Source organism: Balaenoptera borealis (genome assembly GCF_965194805.1).
Source record: "Balaenoptera borealis genome assembly, chromosome: X".
Taxonomy (NCBI): Eukaryota; Metazoa; Chordata; class Mammalia; order Artiodactyla; family Balaenopteridae; genus Balaenoptera; species Balaenoptera borealis.
Genome location: NC_138881.1, coordinates 127803048 through 127821978, shown reverse-complemented (window position 1 = coordinate 127821978; position 18931 = coordinate 127803048). Strand labels below are relative to the sequence as shown.

The following is an 18931-nucleotide window of genomic DNA, read 5'->3' as shown; positions in this document are numbered from 1 at the left end:
AAGCAGCTAGGCACAGGCAAAGAAGGACCCTCCCCTAGAGCCTTCAGAGGGAGCATGGCCCTGCCAGCACCTTAATTTCGGATTTGGAGCCTCTAGAACTATGAAGAGAACATGTTTCTGTTGTTTTAAGCCACCGGGCTCATGGTCCTTTGTGGTGTGGCAGTCTCCTCTTTGGGTCCGGGGCAGACAATTCTATCCAGCCTGCCCCTAGCAGAGTCAAGTCCTAGCAGCTTCAAGTGCCGACCAACTTGATAATGTGCCCTTAGAATGGCTCTCATTCCCCTGAGACCACTTTCTGACATATGCAACCTGCACACCAGCCCTTGTCTCAAGGTCTGCTTTTTGGAACACCCACATTCCTTTTCCAGACTCCAGGCAGGCCCACCATTCCTGATTCCTGTTCTCTAAAGCAGGAGTCAGGGAGGAAAGAAGGCCTTCGGAGGGGCCTTCGGCCCTGTGTGGTTAATGATTCTGTCACTTGCCAAAGCCTGGAAATGAAGCATGCAACAATTTAATCAAGTGATCTTCTGCAGCCAGAGGGCTTGGGCTCTGCAGCTCTTCCTGGTACCCCATGGGAACCCAGCCCTCAATCCGATGCTGCTTTCCAGGCTTTCCCTCTCCGGGCTTGTCTAAGAAGAGAGCCAGGACAGGTTGTGGGAGAGAAGAGGGAGAGATGGAGGGAACGTTAAAGCGGTGTGCCTGAGCGCAGGCTGTGGCTGAGAGAGACACAGGTAGGCAGCGGACCCAGGGGGCGCAGTCCTGCGCGCCAGGGCCCCAGGGCATCCCAAGCCGCTTGGTCGGCTCTCCCCAGGACCCACCCCACCTCACGCTTTTTTCTTTTTCTTCTTCTCCTTCTTATTAAAAAATATTTGTTTGTTTTTAAATTTTAACAAAGGTGCCCATTTCAACGACAACGAGAGAACGGCTAAGTTGAAGGAGAGAAGCACTCACTAAAGGGCAACCTGAGGGAGGGCTAGAGGCATTCGGGATGCGGCGCGGAGGAACTGGGAAAGGGTCTGAAATCGCGCCCCCCTCCCGAGGCCCCGAGCTCTCTGGGGGATCCCGGGAGGCGCTCCTCCAAACAGGATCCCCGTCTCCCGGGCTGGCACAGGGCGGGCGGCACACACCGTGCCGGGTGCTCGGAGACGGACGCCGGGGATCGCGGGGAGCCAGGGACGCCCTCCACCCCCGTCAAGGCCCCGCCCCCAGCTTCCCGCGCCAGCTCCCGCGGCCTCCAGCCGCTCGCTCTCCCGCCCAGCCCGGCTCCGCTCTCCCGCGCGCTTGCGCCCGGTCCCCGCGCCCCTCCCCTCCCGCCGCCGCGGGCGCGCGCGCTGTGCCCGTCGTCCCGGGCGGGAGCTGGAGACCGCGGGGCCGGCTGCGGGCCCGAGAGCAGGCGCCGGGAGCGCGGCCGGGCGAGGCGGGAGCGCGGGCGCGGGCCTGGGCCGCGGGCGGGGGCCGCAGCCGCGCCGCCGCCCCCCAGTCGGCTGGCCGGGCTGCGGCACCACGCGCGAGGGCCGGGCTCCCGGGGCTGGTGGCCATGGGCGGGAGCCGGAGGCGGCAGCGGCAGCGGCAGTGGCAGCGGCGGGCCCCGCGGGCGGGGAGGCGCGCGGCCTACGGCCCCTGACGGTCCCCAGTGGCCTGGCGCGCCCCCGCGCCCCCTGGGGGGCCGTAGCCAAGCAACGCCCGGCGCGCCCGCCCATCCCCCGCTGCCCTTTTTTTTCCTGGCCGGGTGCGAGGGAGCATGCCCGCGCCTGGCCTCAGCCAGCTAAGAGTTAACCCGAGGGGCGTGGAGCTGCCCCCCCCTCGGGGGCGTGCCCCCCTCCCCCGCTAGGCGGCCCGCCCCCAGCGCTAGGGTATGGCCCCCGGCCCTGGCCCGGGACCCGAGGTCCCGCGCACGGGCCAGTGAAAGGCGTTTTCCCGTTCCCGCCCTCCTTCCCTCGCCGGCCAGCACCATGGGATGTAATATGTGCGTGGTCCAGAAACCGGAGGAGCAGTACAAAGTGATGCTTCAGGTAGGGCGGCTGGGCAGCTGGGACGAGGGGCGTGGGCGACACCTGGGGAAGAGCTGGCCCGGGGGGAGGGCCGGGTGGAGGGGCACGAGGGCTCGAAGAGGAAGAGGCAGGGAGCCATCCCCGCCCTCAGTTTCTGGGGCTGCTGGGTGTTGGTACTCCGTGGGAACCAGGCAAAGATGGGGGGTCCCTGCGCGGGGGTAGGGGTGCGGGGCGCATCCCTGGCTCGCCCGGAGTACGTTGATTGGGACGCGAGCCCTGGGTCCAGATCGGCCCGGGTCGGGAAGTTGGGCTCAGCCCAGGTCCTGTGCGCATACACCCCGGGCCCGGGAGCCGGGAAACGCGTTGCTGCCGGCGCCGGCGCGGGATGGGGGTTGCATAGCAACGGCCTCCGTTCCCTGCACTCGCTAGCCCGGGTGGACCCAGGGCGGGGGAGGGAGCAGGGCTCCCGCGGCGCGGTGGGGCGGGGCAAATCCAGGTCCCCTTGGGCCAGGGGTACTGGAGCGCGCGGGCCGCCCCGCCACCCCGCCGACGCCTGGCCAGGGTCGGGTATCTACCCCCGCATCCACTCTCCGCTCCGGCCCTGCCCAGACAAACGGTGGGCTCCCCGTCCTTGGGAGCGTCGGGTGAGTGGCCGTCGCCCGGTCGGCCCGAAGGGCAGTCTGCGGGAGTCGGCGCCCGGCCTGCCCTAGGCCCCGCAGGGCCTTGGGGCCTTGGGCGGTGGGGGGCGTGTACCGGGCAGTGCTCGGCGGGGAGGGAGGGGAGACTCCAGGTCGCGCTCCCGGACCCGGAGCTCGGCTTCCTTGCTGTGCGTGGCGTGACTTCGTGAGTGCGTGCCTGTGCCCCGTCTGTGTGTTCGCGGAGGCGCCTCCGGCCCTGCGTGTGTGTACTTTCTGTGTGCGCTCTGAGAGCTGTCTAGAGAAATGTCCCGGATGGCGTGGTCTGAGACGCCCCCAGGGCTCTGTGGAGGGAGTTCAAGGTTAGAGGGAGTCGGGACCCAGGGGCAGACCGGGCGCAGACAGGTATACGTTTCTACTCTGGGTTTATTGGTCCGGACTGGGGAGCAAGTGCAGGTCGGAGAGGTGTTGGCTGGGGGAATGGGGTCTCCTTAGAAGAATAGGGGGAACCCCTACAGGCATCGGCCGGGGCGCGGTGGGGATTGGGGAGCCCGCGGGAGTGCTGCATTCGTGCTGAGAGCCTAGTTCCTCTGGCCGTCCTGGGCGGGAGCGGGAGGAGGGCAGGACGGGCATCTTGCCCTAGCCTGGCGGCGCTCCTCATCCGCTCTCCCGGGCCGGTCTCCCGGGGCGCGCGGGCCCTCTGCTTTCCCCGCTCTCGGCCCTCCGCCTTCTTTCTGCCATTCTCTCCGCCACCCCCACCCCGCCTCGTGCTTCCTCCCATCTCTCGTTCCAGCTGTTTGGAAATCTTGCCTGGCCATTGCCATTCCCCCTCGTGGGATCAGGTTCGGGAATGACCCAGGCTGGGCCGCGAGCAGTCCCGTGGAATCCCAGTAGTGGGCACCAGGGCTACCGGCGGGAGGTGGGCTGCACTGGTTGGTTGATGAGGCCGTGGGGTCCCATCCTCATTGCTTCCTTTCTTGGAATCATTCCATCAAATGGCAAGCGAATCCTAAGCGGCTGGCTCTTGACTTCCTCCCAGAGGGATTGATGTAGTACTTCGTTAAAGGCCAGTCCCTTGGGGATGTGTGGAGACTGGAGGGCAACCTGCGCTGCACTGCAGCCCCGAGATGAGCCATGGTTGGGAGGCGACGCTGCTGTGACCCTTCGGGTTCCCCATGGGCAGTGGCAGGGAGGCTGCCACAGGTCTGGCTGGCACGGCCTTCAGGAAGGCTTGAGGTGAACCTGGGCTGGAAAGTCCCGGGCCAGGCTTTTCTCCTGGAGAGGGAGCCCCACGCCCTGGGCAAGTAGCCCCCCAGGAGGAGGGCGGCCCCAGGCCACCGCCTCTGCCTTTCCCCATCTGCAGCCCTCAGTGACCAGTCCCTGGGGATGCTGCTCCCTTTTAAAGCCCCTGCAGAAGTTTGGACAGAATCCGAGACTGGATGCAGTTTTATTTTATTTTACTTTTAAAATTTCTCTTTCTAAGTTAATTTTTATTGGAGTAGAGTTGATTTACAACGTTGTGTTAGTTTCAGGTGTACAGCAAAGTGAATCAGTTATACATATATCCACCCTTTTTTAGATTCTATTCCCATACAGGTCATTACAGAGTATTGAGTAGAGTTCACTGTGCTATACAGTATGGATGCAGTTTTAAAAAAGGAACTATCCTTTAAAATTAAGGGAAGACAAAAGAGAATTGAATTAAAAAAAATCTGGAGAGCAGGTAAAACCATTAACTATCCCAGATGACTCTGGGTCTGGGGGCTGGCGTCCCAGGCGCAGCAGGGAGCTTCTCCTGGTCCCAGCCTCTTTTCAGAGCGGAGGGAAGCTTTTGTCCCAGAAGACCAGTCAGTCTCCAGGACCCCTTGCCTGCCCCCCCTTAAACTCTGGTGCTTCCCAGCTTCAGAGAGGCTTCTCCGTGGCTTGTCCACACCCACCTGTGGCCTCTGCACCTTACCAAAATAAGGAACCCCACCGAGATACAGTTCAGCCCAGAGAAATGCACAAGTACACCTACACCACTTGCCATGTGGCTTCCTTATGCTGGGGTGCCCTGGGGCCCCTTCCTAGATCCCCAGAGGTCTCTGACACCCAGGTTAAGAAGTCCCAAGTCTCTTATTCTAGCCTTGAGTTCCAGACCCTTTTCTCCCGATAGTTCACAGGCACTTAAAAAAAAAACCAAAAAACTTTATTGAGATATAATTCACATACCCTTGTAAAACATACAATTGAGTGGTTTCTAGTATATTCAGAGAGTTGTGCAATCATTACCACTGTTGAATTCCAGAACATTTTCATCACCTTGGAAAGAAACCCCATACCCATTAGCAGTCACACTTCCCCCAATACCTCCTAGGCTCTGGCAACCACTAATCTACTTGTCTTTATGGGCTTGCCTGTTCCAGACATTTCATCTCAATGAAACCATACGATACGTGACCTTTTTGTTGTCCGGCTTCTTTCCTTTATCGTGTTTTTAAGGTTCATCCATGTTGTAGCATGTATCAGTACTAAATTTCTTTTTATTACTGAATAATTTTCCATTGTATGGCTGTACCACGTAATATTTATCTATTCATCCATTGATGGACATTTGACTTATTTCCACCTTTTGGCTAGTGTGAACACTGCTGCTGTGAACATGTGTGTACAAGTATCTGTTTGAGTCCCTGCTTTCAATTCTTTTGGGTATATACCCAGAAATGGAATTGCTGGATCATATGGTAATTGTGTTTAGTATTTTGAGGAGCTGTCTGTTTTCCACAAGGGCTGCACAATTTTACATTTTACATTCCCACCAGCAGTGTGTGAGGGTTCCAGTTTCTCCACACCCTCCCCACACACGTTTTTTATTATAGCCATCCTACTGGGTTTGAGGGGACATCATATGCATTTCCTGATGAGCGTCTTTTCCCGTGCTATTGGCTATTTGCATATCTTTTCTGGAGAAATGTCTGTCTTTATGCTTGTACCACATTGCTTTTACTAGAGCTTTGTAAGTAACTTTTGAAGTGTGGGTCTTCCAACTTTGTACTATTCAAGATTGTTTTGTCTATTCTGAGTCACTTGAGTTTCCATATGAATTTTAGGATCAGCTTGTCAATTTCAGAAAAACCAGCTGTGATTTTGTAGGAATTGCATTGAATTCGTATTGAATATTGCATTAAGTATGTATTGAATTTGCATTGAATATTGCATTGAATTTGGGAGAGTATTCCCCATGAACATGGGATGCCTTTTTATTTGGATCTTCAATTTCTTCGCTGCGCGGCTTGTGGGATCTTAGTTCCCCAAGCAGGGATTGACCAGGGATTGAACTCTGGCCCTCTGGCAGTGAGAGCGCAGAGTCTTAACCACTGGACCGCCAGGGAATTCCCTGAGTCTTCAGTTTCCTTCGCCAATGTTTTGCAGTTTTGTTAAATTTATTCCTGAGTACTTTATTCTTTATGATGCTATTGTAAGTAGAATTGTTTTCTTAATTTCCTTTTCATTTTTCTCATTGCCACTGTATAGAAATACAATCGTTTTTTTATATTGGTCTTGTATGTTGCAACCTTACTAAACTCATTTATTAGTTCAAATAGTTGTTTTGAGTGGATTCTTCAGGATTTCCTATGTATAAATAGAGGATAGTTTTACTTCCTTTCCAATCTGAATACCTCTCATTTCTTTTTTTTTGAATTTTATTCTATTTATTTTTTTATACGGCAGGTTCTTATTAGTTATCCATTTTATACATATTAGTGTACATATGTCAATCCCAATCTCCCAATTCATCACAGCACCACCCCTCCCCCCACCACTTTCCCCTCTTGGTGTCCATACGTTTGTTCTCTACGTCTGTGTCTCTACTTCTGCCCTGCAAACCGGTTCATCTGTACCATTTTTCTAGGTTCCACGTATATGCGTTAATATACGATATTTGTTTTTCTCTTTCTGACTTACTTCACTCTGTATGACAGTCTCTATATCCAACCACGTCTCTACAAATGACCCAATTTTGTTCCTTTTTATGGCTGAGTAGTATTCCATTGTGGATACCTCTCATTTCTTTTTCTTGCCTATTTGCTCTGGCTAGCACCTCCAGTACAATGTTGAATAGAAGTGGTGAGAGTGGGTATCCTTGTCTTGTTGCTGAGCTAAGAAGCTTCCAGTCTTTTACCCCTGAGTATGAAGTGAGCTGCGGTTTGTCATAGATGCTCTTTATCAGGTTGAGGAAGTTCCCTTCTATTCCTAGTTTGAGTGTTTTTATCATGAAGTGTTGTTAGGTTTTGTCAAATGCTTTTTCTGTGGCTGTTGAGATGATCCTGCGGGTTTTGGGCCCTCGATTCTACTGACGTGGTCTATCACAGGCACTTTACGTGCGGCATGTCAGAACCCCAGCTCCATTTCTGTTATCCCGGTCTTGTCCTCCAAGGATACTTAACCAAGTGTGGGCGCTGGGGGCATGGGGGGGCACAGGGAGAGCTTGAAAAATCTGGAAATGACCCTGAGTGGGGGAGGGTCATGCATGTTGTTAGGAAGAGGAAGAAGCCAGGTCATAAAGGGCAGAAAGGGAGGTAGCCTGGTCACCTAACACTGAGACACAAAAGCACGTTCTGAGAGCCTTTCCTGGTGTCCCTGCTTGCCGGGCCTGCATCCTTCTCTCCGACACCATGACCCCCATGACGTGGATCTGTCTGAGCCATTGATAGAAAAATTCTAGAAAATGCAAACTCATCTATAGTGACAGAAAGTATTTGCAGGGATGGGTGGAAGGGAGGGATGACAGACAAGCAGGAGGACACTTTTGGGGATGATGGAAATGGTCACTATCTTGATTGTGGTGATGGCTTCACAGATGTATATATACACCTTATACCAAAACTTTTCAAACTGTACGCTCTAAATATGTGCAGTTGATCATATGGCAATGATACCCCAGTAAAGCTTTAAAAACAAGAAACACACGTACACCTACCAAAGGAAGAAAAGCACGTGAGAGCACTTAGCCCACCAGGGGCCCCTGGTGGGGCTGAGTGGGTCTTTCTTTCCTTCTACTTCAGGATCCCTGCCAGGGAAGACAGTGTGGTGTGGGGATACCGAATGGCTCACTGGCTCAGTGCCTCAGTTTCTTTCACCTGCTCTATGGGAATAAAGAACGCCTGCCTCCCGGGGTCATTGCCATTGGGAAATAAGCGGCACTGGGTCCCCTGGGATCTCATTTGGGTGGGGGTGGAGTTGCTGCCATCAGGCCGTTTGGTCAGGCGTTAAGGCGTGGAAATTGGATGGAGAAGGCATTCCTCATGAACATGTCACAATTAATGTTCAGTGACAGGAGAATGTCCAATATTATTTTGAGGGTTTTTCTAATAAGAAAGAAGGGGGAGAAAAACAGAGGCGCCCTGAGTTGTGAAGTGTAACGTATAAGATTACTTAGGCGATGGACACATGCCAAGGTGGAGGCACATTTGGTCCTTTTGCACGTGAGCCAAGTCAAGAGAAGAAAGATTGAGAAGCTGGGGCTCAGAGCTGGCTTTGGGTGTGACAGGCGTCTCCCCTCTTTGTAGTGCAATCTGTCTCTTCCTCATGCTTGCTTTGAGCAGTGGAAATGAAAAGCACTCCATAAAAGATACCATTTTGATTACTGCGAGCCGGGGAGCTTGCCTTTGGGCCAGCCAGGTTAGCCCAGAGGTGGGGGCGTGGGAGGAGGTTTCCCATTATCATCCAAGGTGCCTGGGAAGCTGTGAGCACACACCCAAAGACTGATCTTAATGATGACCTCAGGAAGTTCTTTGCTTTTCCATACTGGCCGCATGTGGGGCATCCCTCATTCCCAGCCTGTCTCTCCAGGCAGGACTTCAGAGGTGCCTGAGAGGCCTGCTCTTCCCTGGAAAGGCAGGGGGGCCAGGGCAGGTGGATCAGATTTCCGCTTGCCCCGGATGGGCACCACCCACCCACTGCCCTTTGTGGAGTGAGAGCGGGGAGGAGAGACCCTTTGAAGCACTCACTTGCCTGTGGTCTGAATCCTGTCCAGGTGTGTGCAAGTCCTCCCTGCTTCCTCAAGGGGGTGCTCTGGGCCAGCACGACTCTACCCTGAGGCCCTTGTTAAAATGCAGGATCTGCTTGAGCAGGTCCAGGGTGGGGCCTGGGATTCTGCGTTACTCACAACCTCCCAGGGGATGTCCATGCTGCTGGTCCAACGACTACACTTTTGAGTAGCTAGGACCTCGCTCAGGACCCGGGTTAAATCAGTGAAGCCCCAGATTATGTCAATATCACCTAGGAAGTGAGTTTATTACAAATAAGAGGGGGGAGGCCTCACCTCACACCTATCAAATCAATTTCCAGGGATAATTGCCCAGGTGGGCCCCCAAGGGACATAATCTGTTCTTCCAGGCTACGTGCAGCTAACTGAGCCTCTTCCCATCACCCACATCCTTACCAACCTACAGGCAGCTCACATGGGTACCCAGACACACACACCAGCCCCAAACTACTAAAAAGTCCTTTGAGATGAAGGCTTCCTGTGCTTCTTCCTTCTCTCGCTCCTGCCCCTGGGCGGCAAGAGTGGGCACAGAGTTCTGGGGGTGGATGGTATGGCTTGTCCAGGCAGCCTCAACTGGGGGCATGCCATTCACTGGGCCAGTCACATGTTGGCATGTAGTGCTGTGTCCCTGCTAGAATTCTAACAAATTAAGGCATTTTGCAGCCACCAATGCAATTCATCCAGTTGGGGGTCATCCTTGGATGGTAAAACCATTAGATAAAGGTTGTTGGGGAAAAGATAGTCACTGGGTCTCAAGGTGTCACCCAGATTACTTGTGCATTAGGGAGGGAAAATGCAACTTTACAAGGGAGACACCAGGTGACCAAACCGAGCCTCCCTAACGGTGGGCAGCCCGGCCCCCTGCCCCTCCTCGCCCTGTGCAGGGAGGGAGAAGGACAGAGCCTGCCCTGGGCCGTGCTGTCCTCAAAACACCTAAGCTGAATCTAACCAGGAAGGAAGCGGGCAAATCCAGACTGGGACTTTCTACAAGGCGAGTGCCCTAGACTCTTCCAAGAGGTCAGTGTCATGAAAGGTTTTTTTTTTTTTAAATGCATAGTTTGTTCTAGATTACAGGAGACTAGAGACCTAATGACCAAGTGTGTGATCCTTGATTGGATCCTGGATCTGAAAAAAAAAGAAGAAAAAAAACAGCTCTAAGGGCATTAGCAGTACAATTGGAGAGATGCAGGGGTGCTGTGTCAGTGTTAATAAATCCCTGAGCACATTAAGGGTGTCGCGGCTTCCCGGGGTGGGGCGGGGGCGGGGGGGGTGTGTGTGGAGAGCGTTGGTGCCAGCATTTTGCTTGGGAACATGTGTGTAGAGAGGAGGGAGTAGGTGCGGTGGAATGTGCACTCCCGGGGAGAGCTGGGTGAGGGGAATGCAGATGTCCACGGTCAGATGCGCCAACGTTCCTGTGGGTTGACAATTTTTAAGCTCCAGAGATGGGAACACATGAATGAGGACTTCTGCTGGGCCACTGAAAAGATGGGAGCGCACAGAGCCTGGCTGGCTTCTCCTTTCTCTGTCCCGCTGAGCCAGACGCGGCCGCGTCCCAGGTGTTCCCTGGACACTCGGCGACGGCAGGGCTGAGAGCGCGTGGCACGGGGCGCCAGGGCAGAGGCTAGCTTCCGGTCTGTGTTCTCGCCTAGCCTAGGTCTCCCAATCCGCAGGGTGGGGCTGGGAGACACCCCAACCGTGGGCGCCCCTCGAATTGTGTCGTTAACCCCTCCCCCTCGCGTTACCCTGGGTGAAAGGGGAGGTCCCTAGACCTCCCGGGGAGCCGTGGGGCCCGCGGGACCCCCAGTCACCCGGGCCAGGGCTCTTTTCTCAGCCTGCCCTCCCTCTTCTCGCCGCTCAGAGATTCCCGATCAGAGCATTTGGGAAGTACGGCGAGGACCTCCCACCCGGAGCCTCCGGCCCGGTCGCGCCAGGCCCCCTAGAGCGGGGTCCGGAGACCCGCCCCGGCCGGGAGCGGGGGCGGAGCGGTGGGGGCGGAGGACTCGCGCCGGTCGGTCGGGCTGCGCCGGCTGCTGGCGCCGGAGACGCGGCCAACAGGCGGCCAGCCTAGCTCGCGCCGCCGCCGCCGCCGCCGCCGCCGCCGCCGCCGCCGCCGCCGCCGCCGCCGCCGCCGCCGCCGCCGCCGCCGCCGCCGCCGCCGCCGCCGCCGCCGCCGCCGCCGCGCGCTCTTTGTCTGCGGCTCCGCGCCCCGGGGAGGCGGGACGAGCGAGCCTGGGCCCCGCCCCGCGCCTCCCCGGGCGCCGCCGCGTCGCCCACCGGGCCCCTGCGGGAGCGCGACTGCCCGCCGAGCTTCCTGCGTTGCTCTGGCCTGACCCCTTGTCCGCGAGTCCCCTCTTGCCCCCATGTCCCCCTAGTCAGCCCCCATGTCTCACCTGACACCGATATCCCTTCTGCTGCGCCCCCCGCCGTGTCCCTCCCTCCTGCCCCCGTGTTCCCCTCGCTTATTCCCAATATTGCCGTACCTTCTGCAGGTCTTTCCCTCAATATTGCCGTACCTTCTGCAGGTCTTTCCCTCGCTTTCTTTGGCATTTAAAATTTTTTCCTCCTCTGAACCTACCTTTCCCATCCAGCTTTCAGTCGCTCTCAGGCGTCTGACCTGGTAAAACCCAAACGTAGCGCTCTCCCACAGCCCCAAGCCACAGCCCCAAGGCGCTTCCACCCCATTCTCTGCAAAAGCTCCCAAAGGCTGAGTCTATCTATACAGGTCGGCTGGGCGTCGCCCTCCCCATTGCCCCCTTTTAGCAAATCCTGAGTACCCTTCTGCATCCTGATCCAATCCATCCTCCCGGTCCTTGGTGCAGTCTTGCCCAGACTCCCTCCTTAGCTTTCCTTCTCTCTGGCTGACTTAAGCTCTGTGTCTCCTCAACTGCTCAGTGTCAGGGTGCCTTAGGGTCCTCCTTGGGCCTCTTATCCTCTGCTACACTCAATCCCCAGGTGATAGCCTCCATCTCATGATTTTAAGTCAAGAACAATCAATCCCTGCTTGAATTCAGTAGCAGTGGTCATATGACACCTGGTTTGGTGGCTTGGTTTGGGATACGGATAAGCGGAGTGGGACACTGGGGATGTCTGCAGGTCTCAGGAACTTCAAATCAGAGGTAAAGATTTGCATTGATTGAACAAGTTCCCCAGGCCCCGCCCCTCCCCCCACCCCTGTGTCTTTTCCAGTGGTCTTCACCTCTGTAAGGGCACCGGTGGTCTCTGGATCCGGGCAGCAGTTTTAATTTTTTGTTGTGGGAAAAGATATATGACATCAAGTTTGCCATTAGTGACACTGAGTACATTCACGGTGTGGCGCAGTTGTCACCACCAGCTAGTTCCTGGACACGTTCATCATCTCAGAAGGGAACTTCACACCATTAAGCAGCCAGTCCCCATTCTCCCGTTCCCCAGCCCCTGGCAACCACTCATCTACTTCCTGTCCCTATGGATTTGCCCGTTCTGCAATCATACAGTACATGGCCTTTTGTGCCTGCCTTCTCCCACTCAGCTGGGCTGTTTTCATCCACGTTGTAGCATGTAGCAGGACTCCATTCCTTTATATGGTGGAATAATCCACTGGGTGGATGTTACCACATTATGTTTATCCATCTGTTGGTGGACAATGTAGGTTGCTTCCAAATTCTGGCTATTAAGAATAGTGCTGCTGGACTTCCCTGGTGGCGCAGTGGTTAAGAATCCACCTGCCAATGCAAGGGACATGGGGTCGAGCCCTGGTCCGGGAAGGTCCCACATGCCGCGGAGCAACTAAGCCCACGCGCCACAACTACTGAGTCTGCACTCTAGAGCCCACGAGCCACAGCTACTGAGCCCGCGTGCCACAACTACTGAAGCCCGCGCGCCTAGAGCCCATTCTCCGCAACAAAGAGAAGCCACCGCAATGAGAAGCCCACACACCGCAACAAAGAGTAGCCCTCGCTCGCCGCAAGTAGAGAAAGCCCGCGCGCAGCAACGAAGACCCAACGCAGCCAAACATAAAAAAAAAAAAAAAAAAAAGAATAGTGCTGCTGGGAATTCCCTGGCGGTCCAGTGGTTAGGACTCAGCACTTTCACTGCTGGGGCCCAGGTTCAATCCCTGGTCGAGGAAATAAGATCCTGCAAGCTGCGCGGGGTGGCCAAAAAAAAAAAAAAAACAGAATAGTGCTGCTATGAACATTTGTGTACAAGTTTTTGTTTGGGTGCCTGTTTTCAATCCTTGTGGTACTGCTGGGTCATCTGGGAACTCTAGACAGTTTTCCACGTCCACTGCTGTTGACATTCCTACAAGCAGTGTGTGAGAGTTGAATTTCTCCATATCCTCATCAACTGTTATCTTCTGTGTTTTTATTTCAGTCATCCTAGTGGGTGCGAGGGGATATCTCATTGTGGTTTTGATTTGCATTTCCCTCGTGATGAGTGACGTTGAGCATCTTCTCTTGTGCTTGTTAGGTGTCCCTCCTCCCTCACGGTTCCTTGGTCATTTTCCCCAGCTCAGCAGCAGCTCATGGCAGCCCCATCTCCACTACCACCCCCTGAGCTGAGCCATTGCAGTTGTCTGCCGGTCTGTCCCCTGCCTCCGCCCTGTCCCCTACGTGCCTTATTCTCCAGCAAGCGCTAAGTCCTCCCATCCTAGGGCTTAGCACTGCCTGCAATGTCCTCCGAAGTCCCTAGCATGGCTGGCTCCTTGTCATCTTTCAGGTCTCAGTTCAAATGTCACCAGAGAGGCTGTCCCTGTGCGTTCTGGCTAAAGCAGCCCCCGTCCAAACTCAAGGCCCTGTGCGCTCATTTCTGCCCCGGCACTGGTCTCCCCAAACAACGTGGGGATCATGTCTGTCTTGCCCAAGGTCGTTCCTCCTGTTCTGCCGGTGCTGGGTGAGCCTGGGCTCTGAGCCGGCAGTGGGCCTGTCCCCGAATGCCCTGTTTGGGGACACGTGCCCTCTTCCCTCCAGTGGTTCCTGGCTGACCAGGGGCTGGAAGGGTCACGGTGCGCCCACACCCCATGTGCTGACCTCACCTCCTGGTCTCTGCCGTGGACCCTCGGAACTGCAGCCTTGCCGCCCCCTTTCCCTCCTACTTTCCAACCAGGACCCTTGCGGGAGGGGCTGTGTGCTGGATCCCACCAGGCTCAAGCCTCTGCCCACAGCTTGAAGCAGGCTGTCTCTCAGCTTCCGAAAGGGCAACCCGGCATGGCGGGGGGGGGGGGCAAATCCCACTCCCCCTCCCTTCCTGGGCTCATTCTCCCATGTCCCTCTGATCCCTGGAGAAGCCCCGGGGAGACAGCACAGCACGGGCTTGTGCCAGGAATCCCTTGTCCTCGGCCCCCTGGGGATAAGGGGCTGGGTGTCCCCCAGGGCCCCCCTCAGCGCCTGAGCGGTGGCAAGTGGCCCAGGCACCCAGACTCCCTGCCCGGGTTCAGCCGCTGACGCTGGGGGCCATCTGCTTCCTTGCTCACCCCCCGACACGCTGGATTGTTCGAAAGGCCTTCGCGTACCCACCACACTGCCTCACAATCCTCCTTTGGAGCTTGGGTTGAGCCGGTCCCTGAGCCAGCTGTGTGCCAGCTGTGTCCCGGCTCCTCTCCCGCACCCCTCCCACCCTTAACCTCACTGCCCGCCGCCACAGGCACCTGCCCTCCGCCGGTGTGAGGGGCCTTGCCCCGGGGCCTGGCCTACCTTGAGGGGCTGGGGTGGGCACGGCCTCCCTCTGAGGCAGACCTGGGGGCCTGCTGGCTGTGCTCCCCCGCCTGGTAGGCTGGCACCTCGCGGGTCAGTGCCTGCACACCCAGGGGCCTCCTGCCGTCCTCTGCTCAGACGCTGGGCTGGGGGAGCTCAGGGCCCGCTCCTTGGCCACCCACAGAACCCTCTCTGCAAAGGCAGTCCTAGAGCCAGTGGGGGGGGGGTGTGACGGGGAGGGGCATGGGGGAAATGGGGGGCGGGAGGGTGTCTGCTCTGTCCCGTCCCAGGCCTGAGACCAGCTGGCAGCCCCATGACAAGGCCCTCCTCCAGCCTTGCAGAACCAACTTCCTGGTGCTCCGTGGGGTGGGCGTGGGGCCCTCCTGGCCACCTCTCCTAGGGGTGGAGGCTGTGATTCATCTCCCCCACCTTCCAGGCCGGAGGTCCTGGAGTGAAGGCTCTGCCCCCATCTGGCCTCCTTCATTCCCCCCGGGGCTCCAGGCTCCCGGGAGCTGCCCCTTCCATTTTGGGGACACCTGGGCCAGAAAGCACGTGCCGAGCTTCCTCAGATCGAATCTGGATGTGAAGTCTGCTGTGACTTCATCGCCACTGCTCCCAAGGGGCCTGAGCCCAGAGGCTGTACCCCCTGCAAGGGCTGCCCAGGAGCAGGAGCCCAAAGCAGCCCACAGCCCCCGAGCCTGGGGCCTCAGGGAAACTGAGAAAAACTCAGAACAGAGCACAGGCTAGATTGTTTTATTTTTTTTAATTTATTTATTTATGGCTGCATTGGGTCTTCGTTGCTGCACGTGGGCTTTGGGGGGCTACTCTTCGTTGCGGTGTGCGGGCTTCTCACTGCGGTGGCTTCTCTTGTTGCGGAGCACGGGCCCTAGGCGCGCGGGCTTCAGTAGTTGTGGCTCGTGGGCTTCAGTAGTTGTGGTTCGCGGGCTCTAGAGTGCAGGCTCAGTAGTTGTGGCACGCGGGCTTAGTTGCTCCACGGCATGTGGGATCTTCCCGGACCAGGGCTCGAACCTGTGTCCCCTGCATTGGCAGGCGGATTCTTAACCACTGTGCCACCAGGGAAGTCTGAAATTAAGGCGTTTTTAAGAAAATATTTCTTATCCCTTACAATCCTGTTTCCCACCAATTGTTCTCTTCTTCGTTTTGATCTTTATCTTTTATGCTTTCATGTTGGAGTGTCCTCAGATGTCTAGTGAGCCTTGGTTGTCATCTCATATTTAAGGATGGGATACTAAAAAGCTTCTTGGAAGGGATGGGCTTGTCAAGTATGGGCTTCATTGTAGGGTGAAGTACCTGGGCTGTTTTCGTGGGGAATCCCACTGTTACCCTCTTTGGTCCCTTCCTTTTGGAACGCTAAATAGCCCAGAGAAAGACCCAACGCAGCCCCAAATAAATAAATAAATAAATTTTAAAAAATAATAAAAAAATAAAAGACAACCCAAAGCTGAGGGAATGGCTGGGACGGTCACTGGTGCTCAGCTTTCAGTCCTAACTAACTCCTTTTTTTTTTTCAATTTATTTATTTATTTTGGCTGTGTTGCGTCTTTGTTGCTGCGTGTGGGCTTTAGTTGAGGTGAGAGGGGTCTACTCTTTGTTGAGGTGCGCAGGCTTCTCATTGTGGTGGCTTCTCTTGTCGCAGAGCATGGCGCACGGGCTTCAGTAGTTGTGGCATGTGGGTTCAGTAGTTGTGGCTCGTGGGCTTCAGTAGTTGTAGCACGCGGGCTCAGTAGTTGTGGCTCGCGGGCTCTAGAGCGCAGGCTCAGTAGTTGTGGCTCGCGGGCTCTAGAGCGCAGCCTCAGTAGTTGTGGCTTACGGGCTTAGTTGCTCTGCGGCATGTGGGATCTTCCCGGCCCAGGGCTCGAACCTGTATCCCCGCATTGGCAGGTGGATTCTTAACCACTGCCCCACCAGGGAAGTCCCTCCTTCCAGTCTTTAAAGAAAATATTGTGTGATAATTGATACTTACGCACGTACCAATGAATATACATAACGGGCACATCCATTCCAAATAGTTTTCAGAGCCCCGTGAGCCCCCGTGCACCCTCTGAGCTGGCACACTTGTGGCAGCATGAAGCCTCCGTGGGCTCACACCTCCCTCCTCGCCTTCACCCGTCAGCTGCCTCCCACGTGCTGAGATCCACGCTCTCAGAACTGGGTCACCAATGCTATTTTTTTTGAAGTTTGTAAACATTTTTTCAAAAAACAATTTAGCCATGGTATATAAAGTTTGGAAAAAAGCAAATTCTCAGATTTCCATTTCCTTCAGACAATGTTTTTTTATATTCTTTCCCAGTCTTTTTCCATAAACATATACTTTACATGGCAATCATCATAGTTCACATGCCATTTTATATCTTTTTTGAGAAACAGGCTTGTTATTGGAAGACTCTGGTCGGGCAGCTGTACACTTCGATGAGGCAGACACCTTTTTTTAAAAAAATATTTATTTATTTATTTGGCTGCGCTGGGTCTCAGCTGCAGCATGTGGGATCTTTAGTTGCGGCATGCGGGATCTAGTTCCCTGATCAGGGATTGAACCCAGGCCCCTCACATTGGGAGCGCAGAGTCTTAACTGCTGGACCACCAGGGAAGTCTCGAGGCAGACACTTGTGCTTAAGACTGTTGTAAATTTTGGGGCATTAAAAATAATGCTGGTATCTCAATAAGTTAAATGTAGAATGACCATATAGCCCCAAAGATTTGAAAACAGGGACTCAAAAACTTGTACACAAATGTTCACCGCAGCGTGATTCACAATTGCCAAAATGTAGAAGCAAATCAATGTCTGTTGAGGGATCAACGGTCTGTCCGCACAATGCAATAGTTTGGAATATGATGGAGTATTACTCAGCCATAAGAGGAATGAAGTACTGATGCCGGCTGTAATGTGGATGGACCTAGAAAACATGCTTAAGGAAAGATGCCAGACACATCGGACCACCTGTTGTAGAATTCCACTTATGAAATGTCTAGAGGCAAAGAAAGGAGATTGGTGAGTGCCAGGGGCTGGGGTGAATTTGGAGAGAATGGGCATGGGGTCTCCTTTTGAGGGGATGAAAATGTCCTGGAATTAAATAGATGTGATGATTGCACAGCTATGTGAATGCACCAAATGCCACTGAATTGTACACTTGAAAGTGGTTAAAATGGTCAATTTTACGTTTGGTGTATTTTACCACAATAAAAAAAACCATGAATGCTGCTCTGAGCATCCTTGTGATTCATGTAATAGCGATTCTGATTATTTTAGGATCTATTACTTAGAGTCAATTTACTGGATCAAAGGGTATGATGAACATTTTCAAGGTTCTTTATAGTTATTGACAGATTCCTCCAGCAAGTTTACCATTTTATGCTCTGGGGTAACGTTCAGACTGAGAGTGTGTGTGGTCTGTGATGGGGTCAGCCCACGCAAGGGACGCAGTGCGGGGGAGTCTGGAGGCGGCTGCTTCTCCAGGGACCTCTCCAGCCCGCGCCCCAGCCCAGGCTCGCAGCTACTTCCAGGGCAGGGATCTCCAGGTAAACGGGAATCAGGCCCTCAGCGAGGGGAGGGGGAGGGCCACCTGGGCAAAGAGGCGCCTCTGAGGCGCAGGTCCCCGCCCCCCGGCAAAGCAAGGGCACCTTTCTGCAGAGTCCTCAGTGGAAGCAAAGCGACTTCCAGCCCAGCTGGGTCTGGGTTGGAGCTTCGGTCCACAGGGCGGTCCCCTTGGGCAGCATCTTCGAATCGATTTTCCTGACCATGGGCTCAGCGAGCAAGTATTTGCTCTCCCTGAACTAGAAGGGCTCCTGGTGAAGCCGAGCCCAGGTCCACGCGAGGTGTGCTGTGAGTGTGTCCGGCCAGGCCTTCGGGCGGCCTCCAGAGCCTGATGGAAGGCGAGTCACCCTCAGACCCCCTGCTCAGCATTCTCCCTGGGTGGTCGCTAGGCCTTAAGTGAGTGTGGGTGACAGGAGGGGGGCAGGAGGGGAAGAGCAGGTGTCCAAGCAGCAAGAAGGAGGGTGTGTGAGGGGGCAGGAGAGTGCCGAGGGCGGGGGTAGGGAGCCCAGAAATGAATAAGCTTGGCTGGAGTGCTTAGGGGGAAGGTGGCGAGGGGAGGGGGTGGAGAAGACCCTCTGCAAGAGGAAGAGAGTCCAACCCCCACTGCCACCAAGCCATCCCACCACAGCCCATGCCCGTACCCAGACCACCTGCCCAGAGCCCCCCACCTCAGCCGAAGCCCCGCCTTCTCACCCCACTCCTCCCCACCCTTCCCCCCATGGGTACCCACCCCCCACACGGCCCCAGCCCCTACTATATATACAGCAAGGAGGGGGCTTCTCGAAGCTGTCCCGGCTGAGCCCGCTCCCTGCCCCTCACCAGCCTGAGATGCTGACCGTGGTGGGCCTGTCCGGGTGAATCCCTTAACCTCCCCAGTTTCCTCATCTGTGAGGTGGACATACTCTTAGTGCCTGTTTCATAGTACTGGCCGTAAAGCACTCAGAGCAGAGTGGGACACTGTCGCCCGTTAGTAAATGGTAGCTACTATTATTGGTTTGTAGCTATTATTAGTAAGAATAGTAATGGCACCCTTGCCAGTATTATAGCCACCCAGG

The 18931-nt window shown here is 55.4% G+C and overlaps 1 protein-coding gene across 4 annotated transcripts in view; it reads left to right on the top strand.

Moving 5' to 3' along the window:
* The first annotated feature begins 1349 nt into the window (after positions 1-1349).
* The window catches only part of PDZD4 (PDZ domain containing 4), a 30491-nt gene continuing 12909 nt past the window's right edge, over positions 1350-18931 (top strand). For 2 of the 4 annotated variants that reach the window (XM_082377692.1, XM_082377691.1), the window contains exon 1: positions 1350-2012. In XM_082377692.1, the coding sequence (XP_082233818.1) occupies positions 1953-2012 (60 nt within the window). In that variant the 5' untranslated portion in view covers positions 1350-1952. Of the gene's footprint in view, positions 2013-2544; positions 2636-18931 lie in introns of those variants that run through there. The other 2 variants (XM_082377693.1, XM_082377695.1) reach the window with 2 other exon arrangements.